Here is a 12,366-nt window from a genome sequence, read left to right on the forward strand (position 1 = left end):
TTGCTCCTTTTTTCTGCCCTGGACAATGCCCAAATTGTCTAACCATAATTTGGTCAAATCTCATGCCATTTAAACTTTTTTTAACCCCTTGTTATTGAACGAAGATGTTAACTTCATGGAGCGCACAATGGTATTACAGCACCAGTGAGCGGGGTTCAAATCCACCACTGTCTGCATGTTCACCCGTGACCTCATGAGCTTCCTCCTGGAGCTCTGGCTTCCTTCCACCTTCCAAACACAAATGGGGTTAGTTGGTGAATTGACCACATAGGTGCTAATGGGCCGGAAGGGCCCTTTACTCAGCTGTATCTCCAAATTTTTAAAAAAATTAAAATAATTATTCACATAATGTTTCATGGTTTGATTTCTCAAGGTACAGTTGAGAATAATCAGTGTTTTACATGCTGCTTAAAACAGTACAATGCATAAGATTTATATCTCTCATGAAAACCCTGTGGCTTCATAGTAAAATTTATTATTCACAATAAAGCCTTCATTACTATCAGGATGTATGAGAAACAAACAGATTAGAAAAATCGTGAGCTTCTATAAGCGAGGGGAGTCAGGACTGGAAAGGAACAGTCAAAGTTTAATTGTTTGGCTCCTTCAAAGTTTATACACATTATCTGGGAAAGGACGATACACAAACATGCTTGTGAAACCCAGCTGGTCAAGGAGGAAGTAAATGGTAACCAACATATCAGGCCTGGGCCCTTTGTCAGGTAAAGGATCTCCTCGCGTTCTACTTTCTTGTAAACCCAAAGGAAAACAATATGTCCTGAACATCCTTCACCACACACAAAAAAAAATATCCTGTCACAACTTGGTACGGGAAATGCCCTGGCCAAGAGTGCAAGAAGTTGCGGAGAGTTGTGAACACAGCTCATTCTCCCCTCCATCAACTCCGTTGATATATTCTGCTACCTTGGGAAAACAGCCAATGCATTGACAGATGCATCCAATCCATTCTTTTCTCCCCTTCCCATTGGGCAGAAGATGAATGTTTGAAAATGTGCCTTCATATTCAAGGCTACTATTTCCTACGTTATCATCAAACTGTTGAATTGAGGTCTCATTCACAGAATAATCTTGCCCTTGCTTTTTATTTTTGCTCAACAACCCCATTCTCTGATTTTTGTTTTATTTTGCTCTACAAATTTTACTCAAGGATAGCTGGACTTGTATGGATAGCACACCCAACAAAATTTGTTCTTCTATCTCCGTACGAGAGGCATGGTTAGTGCAAAACTATTACAGTAGCAGTGTCACAGGTTCAAATTCATCATTGTCTCTAAGGAGTTTGTACATTCTCCTGTCTGCTCTGGTTTTGTCTCATCCTTCAAAAGCGAGCAGGGTCGTAGGTTAATGGGTGTATTTGGGACGGACAGGCTCATGGGCCGGAAAGGCCCGTTACTGTGCTGTACATCTAAATTTACGTAACATAATTCACATCAAGAACAAAGCAGGTACTGAGAATGACTAATATGTTGAAGAATCTAATCAGACGTGGACTATGCCAGCCTTCCGCTGAGAACCAGTTTTGGTCCCTTACTGTGGTGTTGACCACAGTACTGGAGTCAGCAGAATACCTTCTGGAAAAAAGGTGAGGCAATAAAACTATCCCGAGTCAAGCATCCAACAGTGTCACTCTTCTCTCTCCTTGCGAGTGGCTTACAGAACTTCATCCAAAGTTCTCTACTCATTGAAAAGCCTGCTCATTATAAAAGAAACAAATACTGCTGAGAGGTGATAAAACAGGTGGAAAATACTAGTCATTAACTACAATCATTTTCCTTGCACTTTGTCTCTCTCTTTCTCTCTCCTCTCCACGGCCTGGCAAGGACGCAGCAACCCTGTCATTTGAAGTCTACAAAGTGACAATGGTGCTTGAAGATCTTAGAGTTCTTTTACAGAAACCAGAGTGTCTTCTTCAGCAGTAGTTGTCAGCTGGGGATTCTTAGCAATCCATTTCTGTGTGAGAAAATGATTACTTTGTTACAGGCACAAATATTCAAGGGCAAGTTGGAAATGGTAAATCTACAATCAACTTCTCCCAGATGATGCAGACAGATGTCCCTTAGGTCAGGTCACTCGTCTGAGTGCTACTGGTATCATGTAACCCAGTACTACCTGTTGCATGGTCAGGTGGTTGGCGATTAAACCAGGCTTGCCTGGCGTGGAGGGTAGCTAGACACCCTGCAGGGTGAAAAACAAGACCTGCCAAAGGGCAGACAGCCCCTCTCGTTGGGTCAGTCAATGGCCATCTAGCAAACACCTGCTGTGAACTGTGGAAAGGGCATTGCTTGCATTGAAGCTTGGTCTAGCCATTCACCGCAACAGAACATCCCCCAGCCGTCTTGGACCTCCCCATGCTGGATCCAGGAGGGGATATCGAGGGGGTGGGTCTGGACCTGTGCAACCCCCTACGCTGCTAAATCCATTCGTGCACACACTGTGGAGTGGGTTATCTTCATAGACAACCATTATTCATCCTATGGGACGGAGAGCCAGAAGACAGAAGCACCATCTTTGACTGGCATGCAGTACATTGTTGGGAGACTTGGATGACAGGGACACTCCAACAGCTCCATCCACTGACTGCAGAACTCTTGTCTGTGGCTCTGCAATACTCCCCCCCCCACTCCAACCCACCCTCCCCACCATTTTATTCAGGAGCCTACATGCTTTTCATCATGAGGAAGGGCTAAATCCCAAAACACTGGTTATACATCTATACCTTTGCCACATAAAGAATGCTGTGTTTCTTGCTCATTGCATCTGCAGATTTTCATGGTTAACTCGATCCATTTGAACTCTACACTTTAACTTACTGGTTTGATCCAAGTGCCAAGAACATTGATTTATTTCTGAGTTAAGGTGTCCACCACTCCTTGATTCTACTGTTTCCATCTCTTCTTTACCTACTCCTGTACGTCACATTTTTATCTCTATCTAAACTTTCTTTCCCCCATTCCTTCTCAATGGTTTCTCTACTAAAAGCACCTTGAATACGCCTGGGATTGTCCAATCTCAGAAACTAAGCAGTCACAGGACTGGTTGGTACTTGGAGGGGAGACAGTTTAGGAACACCAGGTGCTGTAGGTTTCTGTGAGGGGGCGCTGGACAAAGTGGCCACTCTCTGTCTGCCTTACAGTGGACAAAAAATTTAAAGAACTTCATGTATGTTACATTCTACAATAATGGAACCTTTACCTTTTACCATCTCTACCCGGCTCTCCACCTCTCACACTTCTGACCTATATCACTTGGTCTTTTCTCCAGCTTCTTTTCCCCAATATACGGTTTATGTAATTTCACCTATTCTATGCTAGTCTTGTAAAAAGAGCCACACCTGAAATATTGACTGACCATTTCTACCCACCTGCTGAGTTAACTCAGTTTATCCCATTGGCACATGTGTGAGTTTAGCAAGGTATTTTCATCAATAACCATCACTGTTTCACCAGAGATTTCTCAATGAGATTTTGGGGTTGCTATGTCATAAGCAAGGACCAGAATTATATCATTCTATCGGCTTTTATTAACAGAAGAAGCCACTTCTACTGACAAATGGGATAAGGTGGACCATCTGTTATCCCAGAAGCTAATCTACAGTCATAACCAATAGCAAGCAGTCAGGATAATACAGGGGTACAGGGGTATGCAACAGATATTGGCCTTCCTAACAATCTCTACATATGGTAGCTAAATAAGGAAAAATGAAAGCCCTGAACACCTCATCACAAAGATGTCCTCCATTTGTACCCGCATCTCCTCCCTCACCACTATTTGGAGCCCCAAACAGTCCTTGAAGCAACACTTCACTTGTGAACCTGCAGGGGTCATCTACTGCATCTGGTCTCCTCCACATCGGAGAGACTGGGTGCAGACTGGGAAATCACTTGGTCGACCTCCCTGGCTCTGTCTGCTGCAATAATCCGGATCTCCCAGTGGCCACCCATTTCAATTCCTCACCCCAGTCCCTTTGCTGACATGTCTGTCTAAGGTCTCATTCACTGTCAGACCGAGAGCAGCCACAAACTGGAGGAACAATACCTCGTCTTCTGCCTGGACACCCTCCAACAGGATGGCATTAACATCGATTTCTCCAGTTCCTGTTAAAGATCCCTAAACCCTGCCCCTTCCATCTTCTTCCCACTGTTTCTTTCCTCCAGCTCGGTTGCTTCCCTTTTCCCTCTATCTCCTTTCACAGAGCCAAAGTCCATTCTCAGCTTCCATATAATCACATCCAATTTTGTCTGTTGGTCTGTCCTCTTCCCCCTCTCATTCTTCCTTTTTTCTTTCCTCAGCCTTTAATTCAAACACTTGTCTTTTTTTTTGCCCAAGATGTCGGTAATAGATCTTTGTCTCCTCTGGACGCTGCGAGACCTGCTGAGATCCTCCAGTATTTCTGCATTTTTACTACAATCACAGTGTACTTTTACAGAATAAGTTAGTACAATTATGGAATAAAATATATCTTAAGGGATAAGGTTAGATTGAGGGAGGTTTAGATTTTAGTTTACTTTCCACAAGAGATCATTAATTTCACAAAAGTTATCTCATTTAAGATGCTAGAGCTATGCCAAAGTGTGAACTCCAAGTCTACTATGACCTTACAGAAGCCATGAAGCATGCCTATGAAGACTTCACAAGTAGGTGTTAAGTGGACTGATGTAGAATTTGAATGGACTATTGTCCTTAAAGGGACAATGTGTTTGAACAGATGTCCAGGCTCAGAAGCTGATTAATCTTTTATTACTAAACTGGTGCCTGCTATCCAAATTTCTGTTTGAAGTCTGCTGTTCTAGTAGGTGTCATGTGGTTTTGCAGAGAGAGAAAAAAAAACATGCTTTTCTTTGTGGGGGGGGGGGGGGGGAAGAGAGAGAGAGAGAGAGAGAGAGAGAGAGAGAGAGAGAGAGAGTCAGTTTACTGCAGTAGTTGGTGTTGAAGACTGCAAGTTTTGCAGACCCTGCTGTAAGATACCATTTTAAGATGGGTTAGTTCTGAGTTCAGCCTATTCTAAGCCCTTGTAGTTAATTACAAGAGGCTGGTTAATGTGTTTCCCCTGAAATAGAGGAAAAAGAAAAACACTTTGTGGTAGCCTGGAAGAAGAGGTTATCTTTTGGAAAAACCCACGAGGGGCCAAGTTTCGTCGGCAAGACACTAAAGTGGCTAATTGAAGGAGATCAGTTTGTGTGTGTGTCCAATGAACAATGAATATCTCTCTGTCACAAACAAGAACCTTCTTGAGCGGTAACAATTTAAATTAAAGCCCTAATTGTGAACAATATGGAAGATTGCCTGATCCCAGTGAACCTGGAGAAATGAAAAGTGAATGATTGGACAGTGAAACAAAGAACTTTCCTGAACACGTACACAAGACAAACTTAGATAGCATGTAGACTTAGAAGGGGGTTAAGTTAGGTTAAATTAATAGCAATAAGTTAAATATTGATATTGTTATGGATGAAGAAAATTTAAAAATAATTTTGTTTAATAAGCATTGTCTTGGTGAGTTTCTATTGCTGCTAAGTTTTTGGATTCCTCTGGATTTGTAACAGTACAATCTACCATTTCTGAGCCAATTGAGATGAGAAAACTGCAAGACTCTCAAAGACATTATTTTACAAGTGTCCATTCTATGGAGAGGCAAGAATTGCTGACTGCAATCTTTGCACACATGCATGAGCATGGACATAACCTGACCTTTTTTTTTAACAAAAGTAAAACCCAAAAGTCAGCAGATGCTCTGCTTAAGAAACTTGGTGGGTTAAACAGTGTACTTTATATAGCAAAGATAGAGATACATAACCAACCAAGGGCTTGAGCCCTTCATCAAGGTATGGGAAAATGTCGATGGGCACCCCAAACAAAATAAGAGGAGGGAAGGGTCGGGGTGGAGCATGGACCCAAAAGCAGGGAGGGAGGACACAGTAGCAAGCAGGGGGAGAAGGGATGGTTCAGTGAAGAGAGAGAGGAGTAGAGAGCTGGAGGAAAGAGGAGGGGAGAATCGCGAGTAGGTTAGTAGCAACCAGAGGTCGATGTTAATGTCATCCGGTTGAAGAATGCCCAGACTGAAAAACAAGTGTTGTTCCTCCAACTATTTTAACACCCTGCCTTGTGATATGTTCTGTCAATCATTAATGCCCAAATTACCTGAAAATCACCATTGTATTCCTCAAAGAGTCCCTTGAACTTCTTGCGGGCATCAGGGATTGGTTGACACACTTTTGACACCAAGGTAAATCTAGAGGGAATACAAAATTTGAAACAACTTAATTTTCTGAATAGTTTTGAAAAGTAGGCACATGAGAGGGAGACAAAAAAAAAAGCTTTCACCCGAAAAGGATCTGGAATTGACTGCCCTAGCCTATGGCAAAGTTAGGATCCCTCCACACACGTAATGAACATTTGAACCCACAAAACAATTTCTCAAACTTTTTTTCTGGTGGGACATGTGGGGATGAAGCATTTGTGATGCGAACACATTGTAGGTAACTGTATGAAAGTTTCTACTGCAGGAAATGAAGACAGAAACACTCAGCGAGGACTGGAGAATGCTGTCTCATCGGGTTCTAGTTGAACAATCAGACGGCAATAAATTGACTTGACCTGAATAGAAACATTTGAGAGGGTGCGGGGGAGATTGACCAGGACATTGCTTGGATTAGAGAATACGATCTGATGAAGCAATATTGACAGTGTTACTCTTTGGAGTAAAAAAATGATGAGAGGTGACTTAAAATATGTAAGATGATAAGGGGCTTAGATAGGGTGGTCAGCCAGCAAATTAAATACCAGACAGCATCTGTTCAAAGTGAGTAGGGACCAGTGCTGGTTGCCGCTGATGCCAGTACTGTGGAGACACGTGGGAGTAATAGCGTGCATGGATGGGTTAGTTTAGAAGGCTGCTTATGTGGTGATGGATTTCGGACACAGGAGGGGGAGATTGAGAGTGTCAAGATCACCCATGTGGTGGAGAGCCCAATGAAAAGGTCAGCGGGGTTTGGACGGGTGGTGTTTAGTGGGGTGAAGATTTCAGTGGTGTGTCTGAGAGGCATAAAGAGAGTCGACTCCATTTTGTGCTGGAAAAAAATGAATGAGTGTATTCTTTAAATTGTGTGTATACTAGGTGAATTACTGCAGCTACAATATAATAACCTAGTGAAAATCTGGGTGAGTAATTAATGGAAATTAGAGTCGTCAATTTTTATGTTGTCTGGTTGCAGACTGCCAAAATGGAATAAGGTATTGTTCCTCCAATTTGCAGGTAGCAGTTGGGAAGGGATGAATGCATGAAGGAGATGTGGAGAGAGCGATGCCTATGAGGAGGAAAAGATAAGCCTGATCCGTTCTCAATGGTGGAACTTACAGAGAGTAATATGTTGGATGCAGGGGCTGGTTAGGTGGTAGATGAAGACAAGGGGAATCCTTTCCTTGTTAAGTTCTGGGGAGGGAAGCGGCCAAACTCCTTATGCCCAAGACAAGAAATAGAGGAAATGTGGGTGAGGGCTGAGGTAATGTATGTAGAAGAATGGCCATGTTTTCTGAAGGAGGAGATCTCAGATGTCCTGGAATGGAAGGCCTCATCCTGGGAGCAGATGGCAGTGGAGACAGAGGAATTGAGAGAAATGAATTGAATCCTTTCAGGATACAGGGTGGGAAGAGATGTAGTCGAGGTAACTGTGGGAGTTAGGGGAGAGTGTTCCTCTCATTACAGCATTCAAAACGTTAAGTCATTATCTCAGAATAAGGGATATGGAAGGCTATGTTCAGGGTGCAGGTCAATGGGACTAGACAAAATAATAATTAAGCACAGATGGGCAAAGGGCCTGTTTCTATGTTGTTGTGTTCTATGGTTCTAAGAATGGCCACCAGTTATGACTGAGGTAAGGAAGAATTCCATCACTCAGAGGGTTGTGAGTCTTTGGAAACCCTTGCCATTGAGAGCTGTGAAGTCAGGCCAAAGTGGTATTCATGGTTGAGGTGGAGAACGATTTCTAATCAACAAGAGTATTGTGATGCATTATGTTATATTTTATATTGTATATAGATATTTTTTAAAGGAGATAAATTGTGGATTTTTCTTTTGGTTAGGTCACATACAAACACAAACACTTCACAACACAGATCGCATTTAAAATGCCAGAGCTCTGCTCAAATCAGACACACCAGGTTCCCAGTGCCTTTGAAAAGACAATGGAAAACGCTTTGCTGAAGGACTTCACAAGTAGGTGTTAATTGGATGTTCTCTGGAGTAATGGATTATTGTTTTGGACAGCAACAGATGAATGACTCAGAAGAATGGGTCCAATGCCTCAATCTGTCTGAATGCTGTTCTAAGAAGGTCATATGGTTTTTACAAGGAGGGTTCTCTAAGAGAGAGAACTGGTTTCTGCAGCATGGCAAGAAGGCAGCTTGTTTGAAACCCCATTTTGAAGATGGGTTGTGAGTTCTGAGTTCAGCCTGTTCAAAGCCGTTGTAGTCCATACAAGAGGTGATGGCTGGCTGTATAATGTTTCACTTGAGATAAGGGGAACAGAAAAGGTACTCTGCGGTGACCTGAAAGAAAGAGGTTATCATCTGGAAAACTCTGATGGGGCAGGTTTTTTTGGCAAGACACTGAAGTGGCTGATCAGAAGGAATCAGTTTGTGTGTGTCCAACGAGCAACAAATCTCCCTCTGAAAACCGACAAAGAACTTCCTGAGCGGTAACCATTTACCTTTCAAGCATCAAAGCCTGGTGAAGATTCATAAATGTTAAATTCTGTGCACAGTATAAGAATTGCCTGATACTGGTGAACTTGCAGGATTGAGAAGTGAGATTGGACTGTGAATCAAAGAACTTTTCTGAACTTACACACACATACATGTGTGTTTAGAATTAGAAATGGGTTAAGTTAATAGTAATGCATTAAAGTTTGATCCTGTTTTTATGTTTTAAAAAATTTAAAAGTAACTTTTGTTTAAGTAAACATTTGTCTTGGTGAATTTCTGTTGCTTCTGGGTTTTGGGGTCCTCTGGGCTCATAACAATATCAAGGATCATGAAGATCGGATTTTAAAAAAAACAGAAAAAAGAACGGCAGTTTAGCCATAATTCTCTGGTAGGGTAGACTCAGTGGGCTTAATCATATGGTCCTATACTCCTACTTCATATTGATTTTTGTTTTAATTTTAGGGATACATCCCAGTATCAGGACCTGCCGGCCCATGAGCCCATGACATCCAAATACACCCAATTAACCTACTAACCCTGTTCGCTTTTGGAATGTGGGCAGAAACCAGAGCACCCATGTGGTCACAGTGCGATGGCACAATCTCCTTACAGACAGTGGCGATTTTGAACTTTGGGTCACTGGCGCCGTAACAGCATTGTGCTAAATGGGAAGCTAACCGTGCTGCCAAATCTTATGACCTCACTGTGTTAATGACCCAACTAGATGTGAAATGGAATGAAGGGTTTATTTCAAGAAATAAATGATAATGAAGACATTTGAGATGTGAGGTGGAGGTAGGGAAGGAAATCAGAATGGAATGCACTTTGCTGGAGACACGTCCTTCTGTGCTGCACAGGTCTCTGTTCAACAATTGAGAAGGTGGAATAGATGATATTAATGACTTACTTTATGCAGATGAAAACCAGTTGTAACACTAATGCAACAAAAATCACTGCAAACACCGCTGCTATGATCAGAACAGACATATCCTTTGCATCAGGCACTAGAAGTAAAGACACCGTCCATTACTATCTGAAGAAATAAATCAAGAACAGAAACAAACCATAGAATCCATAGAAAGCTAGAGCATGAAACAGGCCATTTGGCCCTTCTAGTCTGTGCCAAAACACTATTCCCCTAGTCCCACTGACCTCCCCCCATTCGATGACCCTCCAGACCTCTCTCATCCATGTATCTATCCAATTTATTCTTAAAACTTAAGAGTGAGCCCGCATTTACCACATCAGATGGCAGGTCGTTCCACACTCCTACCACTCTCTGAGTGAAGTTCCCCTAAACCTTTCCGCTTTCATCCTAAATCCATGTGTCCTCTTGTACTTATTTCTCCTAATCTAAGTGGAAAGAGCCTACTCGTATTTATTCTCTCTATACCCATCATAATTTGGTAAACCTCTATCAAATCTCCCCTTATTCTTCTACACTCTGAGGAATAAAGTCCTAACCTGTTTAATCTTTCCCTGTAACTCAACTGCTGAGATCCCAGCAACATCCTAGTAAATCTTCTCTGCACTCTTTCGATCTTACTGATATCCTTCCTGTAGTTTGGCGACCAGAATGGCACACAATACTCTAAATTTGGCTTCAGGAATGTCTTGTACAACCTTATACAAGATGTCAGTCCATCTTTTTCTTTCCTTTCCCCTGATAATTCCCTGTGTTTTCATGACATATAGAACATAAAACATGGAAAAGTACAGCGCTGAAAGAGTCCTTTTGGCCAATCATGTGAGACATTTCACTTTGGGAGACGTACATTGAGCACAGGAGAACACATGGAAGTGAAACACAAAAGTTTGCAGACACTTAGATGGTAGTAAAACACATACAGGAATGCCAGTCATGTTGCGTCCATAGGAAATGAAGAAATTTCATCAACATTTTGAGCTTGAGTCCTACTTCAAAATGTGAACAAAAAAATCGGACAGTTATCTTAATCAAGGACTAAAGAGTAAGGGAGAAAATTGAGAGGGGAGCAGTCCAGACCAAACAGCCAAAAGGTGTTAATTATATATAAGAGGAAAGGTGAGAAATGATTTTAGATCTGTGAAAGGAGACAGTGAGAAAAGGGAAGAGAGAGAGAAAAGGCCCTTTCATGCAGTGAAAAAGCCTGACTGTAAAGGTGAAGATTCTCCACCCTTTACGTCAGGAGACTTACCTCTATAAATGCGCAGTGGCTGGCTCCAGGGCGCTGACTGCAATCCCTCTCAGGGAAGGATCACAGGCGGCGTGCAAGCCACTTCAGCCTTTGGGGCAACTCTCCGCAGCTCAAAACACGGTCGTCTTCCCTACCCATAATCTCCCACGCAGCTGGAACTGTCTGGGAAACTGCATGAGGTATTATGGGTAGGGAAGGTGGCCATTGCTCTGCCAGATATTTATGACAGGTGGCGCTAAGGTATCAGTCAGCCATCTCTATCAGCTTTGGAGGTCACCTCGAGGCATCTCAACATGAATGCAACTCAGCAGCAGCTTTTTAGAGGTGCTCCATGGAAGGTAGGTTTATGTTTTCCCTCCGCGCTTACAGTCAGCCTCCAGGCAGAGGCCTGGCATGAAAGAGCCTAGACAGAGATACAAAGTTACGGGAAAGGCAACAAGGGGAAGAAAGAGTGGATGGGGTTGGGAGGTTTAACAAAAAGCGGAGAAGTCGATGTTCGTGCCATCTGGTTGGAGGGTGACCAGTCAGAAGATAAGGAGTAGTTGCAAGTGGCCTCAGTCTGGCTAACCCCATGGACAGACATGACAGCAAAAGAATGAGGCAGGGAATTAAAATGAGTGACCACGTGATTGCCGCAGACAGAGCCAAGGGTGTTAACAAAGCAAATGAAGGAAAAACACAGGAATCTGTGGCGCCACAGGTAGATCGGGTTGTAAAGCGTTATTGACAGCACACTGGCACACCTCTTCTGCACACTTTCCAAAGCCGCAACCCCATTCTTCCAGTAAAGGAGTGAACTGCCACAAACGTTCACCCAGGACCTTCCAATTGACTCTCACTGAAAACACCCAAGGTAACCTTAATATCTTGGCTGAGCTGCTTGATGTTAACCCACTTTCAATGCGCAGGATACGAACCCTTGACGTTCTAGTTCGGAATCTCGGACAGAAAACACCAACTGAAATTCGTTACTCTCAAAAGTTATCAGCTTACCAATGATAAGGGGTTTGCTCCAGTCACTCCAGATGGTGCTTTCCAAACATTTATCATTCATCAGCACCCTGACTTGCAATGAATATTTTTTTGTTTGATCCCTACTGATGACATATTTCGTTGCACTCACATTTTCAACCTGAAACAAACATGTCATTTGAAATGCAAAAGTCTGCAGACACTGTGATTGCCATAAAAACACACAGAAATGCTGGAGGTACTCGGCCGGTCTCGCGTCAACTATGGGGAATAAAGCAAAATTACTGACATTTCAGGCCCAAGCAAAAGAACAGGGAGGCGTCTGGATAAAGACTGGAGAGAGGAAGGGGGAAAAATAGGAGGGGGAAGAATTGAGGCCAAAAGGTGTTAATTGGATGTGATAAGGTAAGAATTGATTTTGGGTCTATGAAAAGAAACAAAAGGAAAAGGGAAGAAAGAGAGACAGAGCTGGAAGATAGGAGAAGGGGGGGTGTTT

General features: G+C 42.7%; 1 protein-coding gene across 4 annotated transcripts in view; it reads right to left on the minus strand.

Annotated features, from left to right (window-relative positions):
• Positions 1-569: 569 nt before the first annotated feature.
• Positions 570-12,366, minus strand: part of LOC138739609 (interleukin-5 receptor subunit alpha-like) — a 68,989-nt gene continuing 57,192 nt past the window's right edge. For 3 of the 4 annotated variants that reach the window (XM_069891998.1, XM_069891999.1, XM_069891997.1), the window contains 4 exons: positions 11,892-12,030; positions 9,629-9,725; positions 6,160-6,250; positions 570-1,971 (listed from right to left, as the gene is read on the minus strand). In XM_069891998.1, the coding sequence (XP_069748099.1) occupies positions 1,897-1,971; positions 6,160-6,250; positions 9,629-9,725; positions 11,892-12,030 (402 nt within the window). In that variant the 3' untranslated portion in view covers positions 570-1,896. The other variant, XM_069892000.1, reaches the window with a different exon arrangement.

This window comes from Narcine bancroftii, chromosome 7, assembly GCF_036971445.1.
Source record: "Narcine bancroftii isolate sNarBan1 chromosome 7, sNarBan1.hap1, whole genome shotgun sequence".
NCBI classification, from domain to species: domain Eukaryota; kingdom Metazoa; phylum Chordata; class Chondrichthyes; order Torpediniformes; family Narcinidae; genus Narcine; species Narcine bancroftii.